The 18,676-nt window shown below is 33.3% G+C and overlaps 1 protein-coding gene across 2 annotated transcripts in view; it reads left to right on the top strand.

Annotated features, from left to right (window-relative positions):
- The window catches only part of LOC138131885 (zinc finger protein 431-like), a 49,881-nt gene that overhangs the window by 9,936 nt on the left and 21,269 nt on the right, over positions 1-18,676 (top strand). Inside the window, exon 1 of one of the 2 annotated variants that reach the window (XM_069049155.1) lies at positions 9,587-9,852. The exons of the other annotated variant lie outside the window; for it this stretch is intronic. Coding sequence (XP_068905256.1) covers positions 9,850-9,852 — 3 coding nt within the window. The 5' untranslated portion in view covers positions 9,587-9,849. Of the gene's footprint in view, positions 1-9,586; positions 9,853-18,676 lie in introns of those variants that run through there. 2 annotated transcript variants of the gene reach the window in all.

The raw sequence follows: 18,676 nt of genomic DNA on the forward strand, positions 1-18,676 counted from the left end.
TCGTAGATCAGGCTAATATTATTCGATTTCTGGTGAAAGAGTCGGCACACAATCAAAGCCTAGATACTTGGATGCCACAATCATTTATAGACACTCTATACCTACCATTCACGATGTTTTGGCATAAGGGGAGGCTATGATTTCATTTTTTAACGTTGGATACATGTTTGATTTCTGTCATCTCTGCTGTCACTAAAGTGCCTGACATGCGGACCTATCAAAATGGACGTAACATGTTGCCGAATTTACCGTAAACCGTAATCATAATTATAAGTTGAATTTTTTTAATAAACAATTGTCAAAACGTTGTCTTGTTGGTATGAGCCTGCGCCCCAACGAGCGAGAGTTTATTTCAAATTCGAAAAGGTTTCTCCTGATTTCTCATTAAATTTGTTTTGAAAATGAATTCACGGAAGAAAGGTACGGGAAGTGAAGTGAACATAACCTTAACCATGATTTGGTGTCAAATTGTTATACAGCTGGTCCATATGTCCAAATTTTAGGGTGGTACAGTATGGTTTTTTACTTCATTTTGACACTGACAATTGTTTATTAAAAAAATTTCACTATAAGCGACTTTAAAACGTATTGATGGTGTTTGTATTAGGCTGCAGAACATATTTTCAGTAAGTTACAATGAAGTCCAGTTGTTTTTGTGTATAAATTGAATCGTACTTAGGTGAGTACTATTGGGAGCACGGAATTTCGGGCAGACTTGAAATTTGAAATTTGACTGATATAAAATGTGAAATAGGCTTTAGGTGCTAGACGTATTAATAACCTAATTTTAATATCAGCTATTGTCTCATATCATTTTGCAAATTGCATTCATCAATTCTGAAACGCTGCAAGGGCTTAGATGTGATTTTCAGAGAACTAAACCGTCTTTTTTATTAAACTTTGGAAATCAATAACTAAAATGTAAAATAATTGTGACAGTTTATTTTGAAGTTCCGTCAAAATTAATTATTATGACATTTATGACAATAAAGCTTAGACTACATTGGGTTTTTTTAAATGACATGTAAATTGCTGCCCGAAATTCCACGAGAGGCTAAATGACCCAGGCCATTCCATACTTGTGCGCAAGTCCTATAATTTTGCGCGTTATTTAAATTTGACGTTCACGGACTTAGAAAATATCGCAAATTTATTGTTTAAAAATTAGAACAACACTTGCGTATCTAATAAAAGACCTTTATGTAGTAAACTCATTTATACAGGTGTCCCAGAACTCGCGCGTCAGCTGTTAACTGTGAATTTTAATATTTAATCCAAGAAGGATTCTGCAACAACAAACGTGAAAAGCATATCGTTCATGCAACCGTAATTTGTCGTAACCCTCAAAAAAGTGAAAATATACTTTATTGTATCATTGGACAGAGAACATGATTATTCAGTCGCCTGCAATATGTCTTAACCTAGAAACAAATATTTCTGTATTATATCTGCTTGTAACCAATATGTTGTAACAAATTAACTATGAATTAAACTAAAATTAACAAGTTTTAATCGTCTCCTGAAAAATTTCTGCTTTGTGGCTTGTGACATATTGCAGTTGCATGATAGTTATTTACATTACCAGATGCGTAAGTGAACTTTTTTTGCCAAGGAGGTAGTTCAAGACCCGAGGCGACAGCCGAGGGCCGTGAAACCTCCGCGGTGAAAGAAGAAACTTGCGCATCGTGTATATTGTATTAAATTTTTCCTACTACGAAGCACCAACATTTTATAATGTTAAAAAAAAATAGCAAAAATTGTGCCGTATCGCGACCGTCCTTGGATCTTGGAAGTAAAAACCATAGCAACAGCTTTTACAAACATTTTATTTTTCGTCTTCAAACGGCGTGAATTGTGTAAGTGCGTGTAATCCGTAATAATGTTAGTTTGATAGTTTGCGGTTATTGGTATTTATGCAACAAGTCTTCCCGCAAAATATGGAATGTGACGGAATTGAAAGAACCGCTGGAATTACGTTAGGCTCATTGTCGCCTGTCAAGTCGGGTGAGCGATATAACCTAACTTTCCAACAATTCATAAATCACAATAAATGTGAATAAGTAGATTAATTTTCCTTTGTTGTATTCAATTGGACTAATTAAACTACATATTATTATAAAATGTGTTGCTGTTTTCCATTTAGTAAGGAATCTCCTAGTCGCGTAAGTATTTTACTTTCGTAGCTAGCAACCACACGCAAGATAGGATTCACTTTCGATTACAAGTGTGTTGCTAGGGCAGTAGATGAAACTTTCTAGATACGTAGTAGGAAAACGATATTAGTTTTGAAATGAAAACGATTTAAGATAACCAATCCCACACGCCTGCCTGAAGGTAACTCTACTAAATGTATGCGTTTCCGAGGAAACGATTTTAGATGTTGCTGCTAAAAAAACTGTGATGAAATGTTTGGACAGGTCTAGAAAACGACCCGTGGGCGAGTTTTTTATGTTATTTTTTAGATTTTTTTTTTAATTTTTAAATAAAAAAAATAAATTTTCAAATTCTAGGGAATTTTGTATTATGTAATTGGTAATTCAAGGTAACGGATGCAACTACATCTGCAACAGATGTTAAAAAGTAGAGTTTGAACATTAATATTGGAAGTTTTTTGGTGTAAATCACAATAATACACTGAAATATTGATAAAAATTTTCTTAGAGATCTATTAAACTACGAGTGCTTTAATAGATAGCCATAAACGACTCCAAATTGAATACAATAATAGACCTATTAAAAGATTCTAAAAACAATTATATCTTTAGTTTGTGTTCTACTCATCTACTGTTCTTTGCCTTACGTGCAGCACGTGGTACAGTACCATGCGGATGCGGTACATCAACAACAAAGCACCCAAGTTACTAACGCATGCGTATTGGGAAGGATCGTCCTGGGTTATTTAGCCTCTCGTGAAATTCCATGCTCGCCTTAGTACGTACGTACCTACTATGCCGGCCAAAAATTTTTGGCCGTCATTGTCTGTCAATTCAAAAAAAAATAAATTTGTAATCCGTAGGTACTTTATTGTCATCATGATTACCGTCTTGATTATGAACGTTATTTTTTAGGTGGTAAATTTCAAAACTCAAAATTATTTTGTCATTTCTACTACACAGAACCTTTACCTCAGGTTATCTATGTACGATTGTTCTAATTTTGTTTATTCATGTCGGATTTTTGGAATATCTGAGCTTCAAACAGTTTAAACTGATTGTCAAAATGACAAGAATCGAAAGTGATCACATCACACTGTACATGGCGGCCAAAAATTTTGGCCGTCACTTTCTTGACATTCAAGTAAAGTGTAAATAATAATAATTTAGGAATCGTAACCCCACTTTCGATTCTTGTCATTTTGACAATCAATTTAAACTGTTTGAAGCTCAGATATTCCAAAAATCCGACATGAATAAACGAAATTAGAACAATCGTACATAGATAACCTGAGGTAAACGTTCTGTGTAGTATAAATGACAAAATAATTTTGAGTTTTGAAATTTACCACCCAAAAAATAACGTTCATAATCAAGACGGTAATCATAATGACATTAAAGTACGGATTACAAATATTGTTTTTTTAATTGACAGACAATGACGGCCAAAATTTTTTGGCCGGCATAGTACCTACTATATAGACTACAGCGGCAGAAATTTCAATATTGTTGAAAAAGGAAACAAAAATTGCCCATGGAGAGTGTCGTAAGAACTTCAATGATACAGTTCGTTTTCTCCTGGAACACTATCCAAATGTAGGCTTTACAAAATGTAAGGTTAAGAGAGTCGTCAATTTATTTGACGACACAGAAAGCGTACGTGAACTAAATTACCTTGCTAAAATATCCCGATCGTGTTTTAGTCCTTTATGGAAGAATTAAATAATCCAGTATAATAAATTACGTCTTTAACTTTGTAAATGTTTGTAAGGTTAGCAAGATAAACGTCAAATATGCCACCTGCGTTTGTGCGAAAAGGGATGACCAAAATTCTGCAAAATAGCGCGTTTGTTTCATACGCGTCTACGTTTTTGCATCTGCAGCTACGTTTAACACAATTTTTTGCTTTTTTCTTGCAAACAAGACGTCTTTCGAGGACGAGTTTCTCCCTATAGCATTTTTTTGATGTAAATCTTAAGTGATTCAACATTTTAAAAAGGCATGTAAAAATTACGTTTTTAAGACTTGGGTAATTGCATTAATGGGATTTTATTCTTCGGCGTCAAAAATATCTGCATTTTAAATTTCACAAAAATCCTTTGGAAAATAACCGAGTTATTAGGCTCGAAAGTCTTAGCTGAGACACCGTGTATACAGGTTGTTTCCGAAGTTGAGGCGTTCTTCTAAAGGCGTTGTTCTAAAGAGTTTTAGCCAAAATCACCTTAGTAAAATGTGTACGGCAATGAGGATACAATAAGTTAATTTTTTTGAAATTTTTGAAACCGATCCTGCTGAAATTTGCGCTGATTTGTTAGAAATTAGAATTGGCAAAAAAAAATCAAATGAAAATAATGAGCTCACAGATATGATAGCTGCGGCGTCCAGAGAGTACGCAGAGCGATTTCCAGAAAGACACCATCCTGGGCCACGTCAGTTATTAATCTAGTACAGCGGAGAAATAGACAGGACCGGACTCAAAATTTTAGAAAACAATAAAAATTTACAATCAATTATCTCCGTTAATACAAACATTTTACTAAGAAGATTTGGGCTAAAACTCTTAAGAATAATGTATAGCCGGCAATAAAAACTAGCCATCACTTTTCTGTTACGTCAAAATCCAAATGTGTAATTAATGCTTTAATGACACTGACATTTAAATGATGGCTAACAGGCTAACTTTTTTTGCCGGCCACCGTACCTCGTGTTACAAGGAACACCTCAACTTCGAAAACATCCTGTATATGTATATTGTTTAAGTAGAATATAGCCTAAGGGAGTCTGTTTCGGCTCAGAGACGCGAGGGTCGAGGGTTCGATCCAGACCCAGGGCGAAATTAAAAAAAAAAGCCATATTCTACCTTGTGATTCGGAAGTCACGTTAAGCCATTGGTTCCTGTCTATTGAGTTGGTCATCATGCCTCTCATAGATTTGTAAACCAGTCCTAGACTGTGAAACAAATTTTTCTGCAAACGTAAATCTGGCTGCGAAGGAAATTGTGGATGTAGGAAAACAGGACTTTTTTGCACGCGAGCTTGTGGGAACTGTAATGGGGAAACCTGTAGCAACTATTTCTGATGAAAATGCGATAGAAGAGGATGAAACCGGGGAACACATTTAATTTTTATTATACCGTGAGGCGTGAGATCATTTATAGTTATTTGTGTCACAAGGCCAGAAACTGCACGTTTGCGAGCATGAGTGCGGTTTGGAATACGAGTCGATAGACGAGTATTGTAAGTACGAATGCTCGCAAAACAGTTTCTGGACGTGTGATACACAAAATTTTTTGTGCCGACTTCTGCGGATTTTTGTTAAATGGAAGTTAAAGCACTTGTTTTAATAATTGGTATTAGGGACTTTTTTTGTGTTGGCAACACTTACATTTAAATATTTAAATTTTAAAATCAACATCGCTCTTGTTTCCTGACATTTATTGAATTTAATTAATTTGTTTTGTTTTTGACATTTTTCTGAAACATTTGTTGTAATAAATACATCAGCCCATATTCAAGAAGTGGCTCGAAACGTAATTTTAATTAATTAATTTTAGTTAAATAATGCTTCTTTGTAGTTTGTACGTTGTTATAAATAGAAAAACATTTTTAACGAGCCATCCACAGAACAAACATTGACGTTTGATAGAATTCTGATAACAAATGCCAACCGAAACCGATGACAACTCAAAATCCCTACTTTTAGCCGGACTAGGCCGGCAATGCATGTGTTTCTGCATGTGTCGCTGACATTTTGATCTGGTTTGTCAAAGTGAGGCTTCAAAATTCAACAAAAAATATCCAACTGCGAGTTAACAGTTGTTGTATCGAACATCCGGCTTGGATACAACTGTTAACTCGCCGTTTCATAATTTCTATTGAATTTTGAAGCGTCACTTTGACAATTCAAATCAAAGTGTCAGTGGTGTTGCCAATATAATTTTAAAGTCATAGCCTGCTCTAATTATAAATTTAAATGATCTCAATTAATACTCATAATCTCATCTACTCTTAATAAATTTGTGAATTTTTACTTTCAGCATTTCTTGCATATTTTTAGCAATACCCGTCACAATGATCATTTGAAGAGTTCTCATAACAACGTCAGATACCGGGTGTATTATGAAAAATCTTTGGTGCTATTATTTTATTATTTTTTATCCGATTTTAACAAATGATACGTCAAACAAAATCGTTTTAGAAACACTATAGCCCGACATGCTATGATTTTTTTTTACATTATATTTTTTGACAGACCGCAGCTAACTTTGTTTTTTTAAGTTGCACTGTATATTTTTTTATCTTTATTCTGATAGATGTTTATCTTCTGAATACACAAACATTAAAATAAAAAATCAAAAATTTGTTTTTAATGAAAAAAAATAAAAAATTCCAAAAATCAAGTAACCATAACTTTACTATAGCAATTACTTCCATTCTCTCTAAGGCATATTCGACACCTTCCACTGACGTCCATTGCGGCGTTTAATAAAAATTCTGGTGGTATTTGTTCACATACTGCTACGATTCTTCTTACTAAATCATCTCTGAAAAAAAAACATTATTTTTTAATTTCTTCTTTTTGTTTCTATGCATGAGCATGGTTGTTTACATTTTTATATTCAAGATAAAACTCTCTATAAAACTGAGTAAAAAAATTTAATAGTGCAATTTGAAAAAAAAAGTTGACTATCATCTGTGTAAAAACAGAACTCAAGAACAAATATTGGATCAATTCAAGTTGTAGCCCATTTAAAACAATTTTGTTTGACACATCATTTATTAAAATCGTATGAAAAATAAGGAAGTTACAGCACCAAAGGTTTTTCATAATACACCCGGTATATAAATAGATATCGTCTTTTAAAAATGAAAGTTTCTGTGGCTGCAAAAACCCTTAGTGCCTCCATGGCGGCAGCTTTAGAGACTATGGTGGATTGTAGCCACATACCATCTGAAGCATTAGAAACTGCATATTTTATTAAAGATGTAAACGATTTATTTGATAGCTTTAATTCGACGGGAATCAAAATTAATAAGTGTAATCCACGTTTAAGATGTGCCTTAACTTCAAATTCTACTCATTGGAACTTTTGGGAATAAATTAAATACAAAATTAGAAGTTGGAAATTTTATAGTGAAGAAACAGGGCTAACCAAAGAGGATATACCATTTAAGCATGGTTGGCTTAACAATATTGAAGCCGTAAAATATGTCTGGGAAATTTGTAAAAAAGCGGGTTTCAAATTTTTAAGAACACGAATGTTAAATCAAGACCCAATAGAAAATTTATTTGTTGTTATCAGACAATGTGGGGCTGGCAATATTAAACCAAATTGTTTTCAATTTATTTCCTGTTTGAAAACGACCGTCCTAAATAAGTTAAGTTCAAACAAAAGTTACAACGAAAATTGCAAAAAGGATGAAGGTAGAATCTTGGACAATCTACGAAACTTTTTGTCACAAAATTTAATGTTACCATTACATACAACTGTTGCTGATAGTCAAAATGAACTGATGAATTTTCAAGTCCCTGTTTTTAATATAAATAATGCTTTTACGGACAATTTTGATTATCAATCATTGACTTATGTGTGTGGTTTTTTGATGAATAAATTAAAAACGAAATTTAATTGTGACTATTGCATAAAAAATTTATCAACTAAAAATTTAGATCAACGGCACATTTTTACGTTATATAAAGAATATGATAAAAAGTTATGACTAAATTATGCAACTGAAGATTTATGCTTTTGTGTGGCTGCAATTTTTGATGCAGTTCAATTTTATATTAATAATTCCGGGACAGTTAATAACTTTACGCAAAAATTGAAATAAATCCTCTTTAAAAAAATTAACTTTGATTGGATAACATGTAACGTCCACAATAATGACTTAAAAAATGAAATTTTAACAGTAACTATTAAACTAGTGATTTTTAAAACGTTACAGGATATTCAAAGAAAATTTGACAAAAAAAAATCGGGAAAAAAGTATGAGAGACGGCTAAATATTTTTCAACATGTAACTGGTTCAATGTTATAAATATTTCTTGGTTCTATGTTTCGTCTTTCATTTCATTCTTACTATCCCATCTCCACCCGGCGGCACGGCAATTTTGCCGGAGTACATACACTATTACGGATAATACTATCAAGTAATAGTGCAGTGCTTATCAACATAATTACCGGCGTCTCGCCTCCACATTTTGACTTTTTTGTGTTTTATGTTCTGTGTCAATGTTAAGGAATTTCCTTACGATATGACATGAGCATAATATAGCCTAAGGGAGTCCGTTTCGGCTCAGGGACGCAAGGGTCGCGGGTTCGATTCCGACCCAGGGCGAAAAAAAAAAAGGCTATATTCTATCTCGTGATTCGGAAGTCACGTTAAGCCATTGGTCCCGGTCTATTGAGTTGGTCATCACGCCCCTCATAGATTTGTAAATCAGTCCTAGACTGTGTAACAACATTTTTTTCATTACCTTTTTGAATCTCAACCACCAATGTGTTCTCTAAGTCCAAAATTTTTAAATTTTTAAAAAAAGATTGCGGTACTATTCCTGTTGCTGAAATTATAAATGGTAAAATCGAAATTTTTTCTAAACACCAAAGATTTCTCATAGCAGAGTTCTAAATATTTATTAATTTTTGTATTATATGTCAGTGTTATATTGTGTGAATTTGGAACAGTTCAATTATTTCGTCAAATTACATATTTAAAGGTTTAGCCTTTAAAACCTTGGGCCCTTGGGGCAAAGAACCCATCGATTTCATTAATGCCATCGGAAACCGACTTATTGTGGAATCAGGCGATTCAAAATCAAAGAACTTCCTTTTCGAGAGGATTTCCCTTGCCATTCAACCTGGAAACGCTGCAAGCGTTCGGGGCACTTTTCCAGATTCCGCATTATTATCGGAAATTTTTGTATTGTAAAACAAAAATGTTATGTACCTACATATGTTATTATTTATTACAGTATTGTTAATGTTAAAATGTGGAATAAAATGTTTGGATAATAGTTTGTTTGCTTCTTTGTTTATTATTACAAATAAAATCATAATATGAAAAACAGATAAATAAAAAAAAAATATGGCCGTATGCAACTAATTATACATTCGATTCGATAATTGAAGAATATGCAACTTATTATACATCTAGCATCTAGTACGACCCTACGTTAGCGCGTCGCTGAAATTTGAATAGATCTAGACAGTCTTACTATGTTTAATCATCTGTGGGTCGTGGTCTGTGGGTTTCTTCACAGCACGACCTGCTGTATTATAACCGGCCTGTTCAAAAGTGTAATTTGAGTGATCCCCGCAGAGCGCTAGTGTACGTGCTTCACAGACCAATGGTTTCTTTATTATACAGAGATCTGCTAACACATTTACCGACTTTTCCTTCAACTTTTTGTAGGAAAAATAGATGGCGCAGAAGCTCGATACCTCCAACTCCATGGATACCTCTGGGACTCGAGTTAGTTATCTATTTTTGGTCTTTATCTATGACTATGATATTTAATGACGATTCAGACGTGATTCAGACGATTACACTGTATTCTCTGATTACACTATATTGCACGTGTTTTGTGTTGTGGCGTTGCCGTCCACGTGATGAGTAACTAAACAGAAATACGAACAACTGACTAGTAAATACACACCAACTATGAATACTCCTTTCCTACTCCGATAAAATTAATGGTAAGTACAATGGCGGACAAAAAGTTTCGTCCACAACTGTTATTCCACTTTTATGCAGCCTTTAGGAAGCAATAACCTCACTTCACATGTTGACATGTGTTGTCTATGTTTTTATGCATGACAGTAATAAATTTCAAATTTTAATTTACAAACGTCAATTATAATGACAATAAAGGCTAACTACACGCAATTTTTATGAATTGACAGAAAATGGATGGACGAAATAAGTTCATGCCATGGCAAAATTGTTACTGCTTCACTGATTGAAGGATATATTTCGACAAATTTTACATGCGCTAGCTAGTCCTTGATCTACGTAGAATTTAATGACTTTTATGTTGACCAATATTTCGCTGGACACCGATTGTCCCATTGGACAATTTAAATTAAACACGTGTCTCAAACTCTTAAACATATGCAACCATGGCCTACTAAATCTGAACTGCGCTGCGCTTATTACGGCCGTAACAAAGCTCGGATTCCGCTAACCTCAAAAAATTTACCCAAGGTTGGTAGAACTGACCTCTTTGAAAATTGCGGGGCGGGGGGGAAAGTAACTCGTGACGTAAAATCAACCCAGACATTTTGGGTGTTCGAAAAGAACCCAAGGTTTATAAGCTCCGTGGAGTTTATTGGGGGGCTTTTTGGGCTTTATTCTAGCGAGGGAACACCTAATGCATGATCGACAGACTCTGTGGTAAAAGTTTAGTACACTGTAACGTCACGAGTAACTTTTGCGGGGGGAAAAAATTCAAACTATAATCAATTCACTTTAGTAATGACTAATGACGAACTAGAGTTACTAAATTTAGTCTTGTGAACACATCTTTTTACCGCGAATTTGGGCTTTTAAAAAGTTAGGTTATGGGTTATGTCATTTGTTCTGTCAAAACTGATCCCAATCAAAGCATAGTGAAATAATTTTGCATTTTGCTACTCATCCTCGTCATCGTCGCTGTTTTCTAAGTCCGAATCGGAATCTTCAACCAAATTAACAATAATTGGGGATATGTCATGGATGCTAAAGTTTCCCATAAGCCTTGTTCTTGTTCTTCATTTAAAATTTTGTACATACTTCTGGGACTGAAGCCTGTACAGCACTTAGGGAGAGTTTTATTTTAGATTTGGATTTACCAAAAGAAACATCCGCCACTGCTTCTACAATTTTGCACTTTACGTATTTACGTTTCTCCATGAGTAATTTCTTTTATTTTGTTGAAAGCCTTTAAAATGTGCTGGTTCGTCTGCTTGCTTATTCATGCTTTACTCCGTTTTGGAAATTCATTCATTTTGGCAGTGACAATAAGACAATAATATTACAATTTAAATCATTGCCAACTGTCGAATTTTCATTTATTTTGTAAAAAAATCTCACAAAAAAAAAGTTTCAGTTAGTTCGTCATTGCAAAAATGAATGCATTATATTGCTTTAAATGGCAACGAGGCAACCTATTATACAAATTAGTCAGTTCTACCAACCTTGAATTTACCCTTAACCAACTCCATCTGTTAGCGAAATGGAAAAGAAAAATGTAATTTGAATTGAAATTATCCAATCACAATCACATAACGTGTTTATTTTGTTGGGTTAACACTTTTTATTTTGTCATTTTGACGTAAAATAAATTTTCACGTATATAATCTGTTTCAAAATCAAAAATCCACCAACACTGCATTCTACCTCGAAAATACAACCGACAACGTCCCCAACTTTTGTTTTTAGTGTGTTTGCAAATGTCAGAAAAAAGTGGGGTTATGAAAGAAAACTGTTGACAGTTGTTTAGGTCGTAATTCTTCGTGTTTTTTATTCTCATTTTATTATATCACTCAAAAGTTATGATACGGTAGCTACCACCTTTTTGTACATAATAATTATTTTGTGTTACGTAAATAAACTCAACAGTTCAATGTCAAATTTTGGCGGGAGGTTGGGCCAACCCAAAAAATGAAACTTATTCTAGGGATTTCTTTTTTTCTGCTAACATAATTCAACAGGTGGCGGATTTTTGATTTTGAAACAGATTATACTTACGTTTCATGAACGTAAGAATACCTAATAATTACAATAATCAAATTATGAAACATAATACAGCGTGATCAACAATGACTGAGTCTGTTGGCAATGAAACAATTGAAAATACTGGTGATTTTTGTCTAGTAATTGGCACTGACCACGCACTGACCGGATTTTTTAACTTGAGATGACATTAAAAACATTCTTGGTAATGCAAGTTATGTTTATACTATTACAAAAATTAACCTTCGTTGGTAAATTTTAAATTTGCCAAATTTCATTGTTACTAACAGACTCAGTCATTCTTGATCACTCCGTATTTAAATATAAAATGGAATTGCAAAATCTGAAAATGGATAGAGCACAGTAGAAAAATTAAAAGTAAAACTATCTGCAGGAAGACAATTTAAAATCTTCCTACTTGTGAGTTTATTCTGAATGGATTTCGTTTTTATCGTAATCTGTTTTTTTTTTTATAAACAAATGTTTAAAATTGGTTTCATTACTAATTGGATAATAACTTTACAAATTTTATCTTTGTGTTTATCACAGGTAAATATGGAATTCTGTATTAAATGTGGATGCAAAGTAGTAATCAGTGGTTGACAAGGATTTTTTGGAATTAAATATTATAAAATTTGTGTGGCAATATTAGCCAAGTTTTTTAAAAGCCCCCCAAATTTACAGACCCCACGGTCTTGAAGCCAAACTAATCGTAACAAGGGTTCTGGAGTTGCTGTAGATAATAAAGAAGAAACATGTATTACAATGAAATGTTTCATTTAGTTTTTGTTATAATTTTATCAATTTTGGATTTGGTTTAGAGGTTGCTGGGAATTTGAAAATAACTGTTTTTATTTTCTCCACATGCAACGCACTATTTTCCCATGTTAGTACTTCAACCTTGATGAAATTCAAGGAAATTTAAATTATTCTGACAATTTACTTGATTTGTAGTTTAATATTTTTAAAGAGATGTCGCTAGTTAAGGGTAGATTTCATAGATAAAATAAAGATAAATAGAATGCATGGATTTATTAGTACTCGATACGGCAATACCCTATAAACGTATGTCGACTTTGAAAAAACATATCACAGACTTCGGTACCTTCCCCCATTTCATTCTAACCTGTATTAAAATATGTTTCTCTCTGTTATTACAATACGTATGTCGTTTTGATGTTTTTGATGTTTCGCAAATGTCAATTTTGAAGTTTGAAATTAATTCAAAAGTCTGAACCTGTGGTCTGAACTGTCATAAAACTTCCTGAATTCGTAAAATAGAATAATTGCAATAATGAAAACCTGCAGAATTTGTTCTACTCCTTATAGTTCTTCAAGACAAGACTTATCTTTTCACTGGTATGTACCTAAAATAGACGATTCTTTACAAATACCGAAAACCTGGGTGAAAAAATGATTTCAGTTTTCCAAAAGAAACCTTCTTAAGAAACAAATGGATATCAGTGTGGAAGAGACAATCAAAGTTGCAAACGATGCGGTTATTTGTTCAAAACATTTTCGGAATTCTGATTAGGATGAATGTAAAAAACCATGCAAAATTGTAAAAAGGGTTTGTATAGGTATCTTCACAATACCTGAATTTTCCTACCACACCTAATGCCCCCTTTAATTTCAATTTCGCAGAAGAACATTGTAGTGGCAACAAAGGTAGAGCGTATAAAACTTAAATATTTAATTTCTCTTTCATAACTTACTTACCTATTTTTAAAAATTGTTAGAAAATAAAACTACGGCTACTCAATCAGCAGATTCGAGATATAATGCAGATGTAACAGTAGAGCATTTTAGTAGCCCTCGAAAAGCAAAACGACATGTAAATATGATCCAACATGTTGATGAGCAAAGGGAAATATACTACGAATGTAAGAAAACTGCGAAAGCTCTAAACAAAAACAAGATAAGAAGTAAACTTAACAAAGTTGTATTATTTAATAATGAATAAATATAAGAATCTGTTACGATTAATATTTATTTTGGTGTTTTTTTCTAAGTTTCATGGATACTTGTGAGTTTGAATTTACGCACAAATTAAAGTTAAGTGGTTCACAAAAATATAGATAGTTGTTGAAGGCAGACAACTCTCTTCACCTTTGTAGTCCAAACCTGGATTTTCTTTTGTGAAATCTTTACCAACAGCATTGTCAGTGTTTCACATTAGAGTGAAAAATACCTGGCTTTAGACGAATTAGTCATTCTTAATACGTTCAAGTTCTTAAACAATAATACTTGATAGAGTTAACGGTTTAAATACTCTCGAACTATGCAAACTTCAGAGAAACAGATTAGAAAAAAGATGACACGAATGACAGGAGAGTAATAAATAATTGATAGATTGAGAATGTAAACCAATCAGAGTCGGGGGACTCGCTAAAGGATGGTGCTAATACCCAGATAATGCGTTGAGAGCGACAGAAATAGATGGTATGTCTTGTTCAACTATGATGGCTGTACACCGTATCCAGTACTAATAAATCCATGATAGAATGCAAAGTCCCTTGATTTTTTTTTGAGCAGCAAATGTGGCGTCATCTGTTGAGTTGTGGACGGTGCAATATTCCATAGCCTACTGGATGTTTTCCATTATTACTTTATTTTTATTATTTAATAATTTAAAAAAGATAATAAAAAACAGGTTTATTTTTTATTTTCAACATCTTCTTATACATTTCTACAGCGTAGGAAGTGCAAAAAATTCTCTTAATATTGGATAAGCTCTCCTAGATTGTTTGTAGATTTTATTTTCTGTAGTGTATTTGCGCCCTTTTAGTTTAACGTCTCTTTTTTTCGATTGTGCCAAACAAAAATGTATTGCATCATCCCCCAAAACTTTACCTTTTAACTTCATTTCAAATTTTGAGAATAATTTCACACGGCATTTGATTTTTTCAACAGAAAACTGGTTACTTTCTTTTGAAGTTTGTATTTGGTTACCGGATATCTGGTTAGGTATTGCCGTATTTTTCACTCTATTGTTCGTGTCGTAATCGGAAAGTCTGAAATGTGGATGCACAAACCGTATATCCATTGTAAACTTTCATTTGATCGATTTCGAAGAGATAAACATTGCCCATTCTTCGTAACCATTCCCGAAACCGCGCAGGATATTTTAAAGGATTGGGGAACATGTGGCGGGTGCTAGCACTTTTGAACACTACACAGCTTCATAGTATTACAGTTCTAGCCACGAACACGAATTGTCGTATTTAAATTTTTAGAAAAGACGTGATAACAATACTTCGTGGCATGAAAGTAAATGAAATGAATTGAGACAACTTTGATTTCAAAAGTTTAATTTGCGCCATCTCTTGGCTTGTGGACGGTGCGATAAACCATTACCACGGATTCTGTTGCACAAAATTGATAGGCCTCTTTTCATTCTATTTGTCTTTATTTTATCTATGGTAGATTTTTTGAGGTTAGCCGAATCAATCATTCAGCTATAGTCCATTTTTTTTTTAAATCAATTGTCAATGTCAAAATTCCCTCAAAGACCAGGCTGTAACACCGTAAAACCTTTCGTTTCGGGACACCTCTATCGTAAAATCTCCCTAGATCAGGTTTGAGGTTATATCAGTAATTTTCAAATGTCAGGAAAGTTTCAGGTGTAACCAAATTTTATACCAAAAGACAAGAAATAAAGACGATAATGATTAATGACACTGAAAAGTGCAACTGAACATATACAGGAAAATGGGAATTTATTTGGGTTATATAAGCAGTTTACCTATTCATTTTCAGAATCTAACTCCCAATCATCTTCTGATTATGATTCTGCGGAAGAGGAATGTCCTCAATTGGTAGATTTCCCATCAATTTTTTTCAGTCCTCTCTAATCAGTTCCTCGCAGTGACGAACCCATATATTAAAAGAAACTACCTCGAATATGATATGTGCATCTTTACTGCAATTTAGCATGGTCGGTTTTTCTGTCTGCATTTCTTCACGTAATCTAATCATAGCCAATTTTTCTCGTTGTGTTAGATCCTTGTTTTCGGAAACTCATTTAACTTTGTATTTTTATTTAAATGTAATTGCGGCTTCAATAGCGCAGGCGCCTTCACATCAAAATGACTGACATACAGTTGACATTTTACGTTGCCAATCCAATAACTATCAAATAACCAGTTGCTTATACCAACATGACAACACTTTGACAATTGATTTAAAAAAAAAATTGGACTATAGTTTGTTACGGCCGTAAGTGGGCCGTAATAAGCGCAGCGCAGTTCAGATTTAGTAGGCCATGATGCAACATGCAACATAACCAATAATAATCTAGGGGGAAACTGAGGTAGAACTGGACCAAATGTCAATGATTTTTAATATACAGTTTGGTCTTTTTCTGTATTTTGACACTGACAATTCATTATAAAAAAACGGACTTTATATAAGTATAGTGAAATTTTTTTAATAAACAATTGTCATTGTCAAAATTAAGTAAAAAACCACTCTGTACCACCCCAAAATGTGCACATATGGACCAGCTGTGTAACAATTTGACACTAAATCATAGTTAAGGTTATGTTCATTTCACTTTCCGGACCTGTTTTCCGCGAATTCATTTTCAAAACAAATTTAATGAGAAATCAGCGGAAATATTTTTCGAATTTGAAATAAAGTCTTGCTCGTCAGGGCGCAGGTTCAGTTAGATTAAAAAAATTTTGACACTCAGTGTGACTAATCGTATTATCATGAAAACCACTACTTGGCTCATACCAACATGATAACGTTTTGACAATTGTTTATTAAAAAATTTCAATTATAGCGACCTTTTAGAACTTTTTAGTAATTATTTATTTGAGGTTAGGTAGATCTTAAATAGATTTAAATTAAAGTTACCAAACACGATGACAGCTAATACCAACCTAATTTTTCAACCGTGTTTTTTTTGCAACTTGAGTTTACTTTACCAGTCAGGATAATTAACAGATATATCCATGGACAATCAGCCAATTTTTGTTAATTAACATGGTTAATTAACACTGTTAATTAACACTTTTTCTATCAATATAATTAACCGTCAATTAAGGTTAATTAACAACGGTTAATTATACCTCTCCTAACACTAGGTATAGGTAAGGTACCTTGTTTAACCTTTACAATTATGATTGACGTTTGCAAATTAAAATTTGAAATTTGTAATCGATTCACGATGAATGTGAATAAGGGGTTTTATCATGTTGGATAAACTGACCCAATTTAATATTTTTTCCTGTCAGAAATATGACATGATTGTTGCGACATTCAAATTTGAACAATGTTATCTAATTTAATTTGATTAAAAAATTATGGATAGAGAACGGATGTATATCTACAGTTTTCCATTAGTATTAGCTATTCAGAAAACTCCCGTGACATTTGCTGTCATTTGCAATTTTAAATGTAAATTTTTTAGTTTATTTCATATAGTCTGTCTCAATTCTAAATTTCCACCACCTGTTGAATTATGTTGGCATAATAAAAAAAATCTAATTTAGGGATTGTTATAACCAAAGTTGGCAATGTAATTATGTATTTTATAAACATATATCGAAAACAACGTAATTTACTTGACGCTAAAATGAAAAATGGTCTAGTAAACTGTCTCGAAGAGATAAAAAGGTTGGCAGCGTTCTTTTCCTTTATTCTAAAATCTTGAGTTGTAAAGACGACACAGAAAATGATAACCTTACAAATACAACCTGACACATTTTTTACCAAACAGTGTTGCCGGTTGTATTTGTAACGTAGAATGCAGTGTTGGTGGAAATTTAGAATTGAGACAGACTTTAAGTAGGTATAATTGCGGCCAAAAAATTTCGTCCACAACTGTCATTCCACTCACGTGTGCCCTAAAGCAGCCTTTAGGAACGAATAACCTCACTTCACATCTTGACATACAGGGTGTCCCAAAAATGGCGTACTAACGGTGCACTACGGTGTAGAAGAGACTACCGTAAACGTCAGAAAAATGTTCAAAAAATTCTATTGGACTTAATTGCTCATTTGGCGGTCCTTGAAAGTGGCACTTAACAGGAAAATTACTTTGAAATATATGTATTAAATTGTCATGACAGCTACCTCTAATCGTACATATTATCACAAAGTACAAGATTACTCATTACCAATATCTAATTCTGCACAATAGTGAATTTAGAAGCTTTGGAAATCGAAAAAAATATTTTAAATCCACTACGGTAACATTGCAAGGTAATGATGTACGATGACATCTTTGTTTACATTGTATTACCGTTAATAATAAAAATAATAATAATTAATTTTTTTGTCTCAAAAATTTTTTCCATATTTTTTTCGTGTACATTTAAACATCCTGGATACGGTAGTAAGTAGTTAGTACGCCATTTTTGGGACACCCTGTATTATGTCAATGTTCTTATGGGTGACAGTAATAAATTAATAATACATTTCAAACTTTAATTTGCAAACGTCCATCATAATAACAATAAAGGTTAAACTACACCCAATTTTTGTGAAATGACAACAAAAGGGTGGACGAAATTTATTGGCCGCAATAGTACTAACCACCTAATACAGGATCATTATAAATTATTGTCCCATCGCAGTTGGCTTTGAAAACCCACACAAATTTGGGATGTGCCGCTAGCTTCGCAACGTTAGACAAACTAGTAGACAAATTTACACTACCGCCAGCAGCGCTACCTATCATTTTATAAAGCTTGCGGCACATTGAACTATGTCACCCACGCCTACTGCGATGAGACAATCATTTATGACCCCGTATTTTAATTGACTGTACCAGGTGAGTTAAGTTTTACCGCCCGAGCG

Source organism: Tenebrio molitor, chromosome 5 (assembly GCF_963966145.1).
Source record: "Tenebrio molitor chromosome 5, icTenMoli1.1, whole genome shotgun sequence".
NCBI lineage: Eukaryota > Metazoa > Arthropoda > Insecta > Coleoptera > Tenebrionidae > Tenebrio > Tenebrio molitor.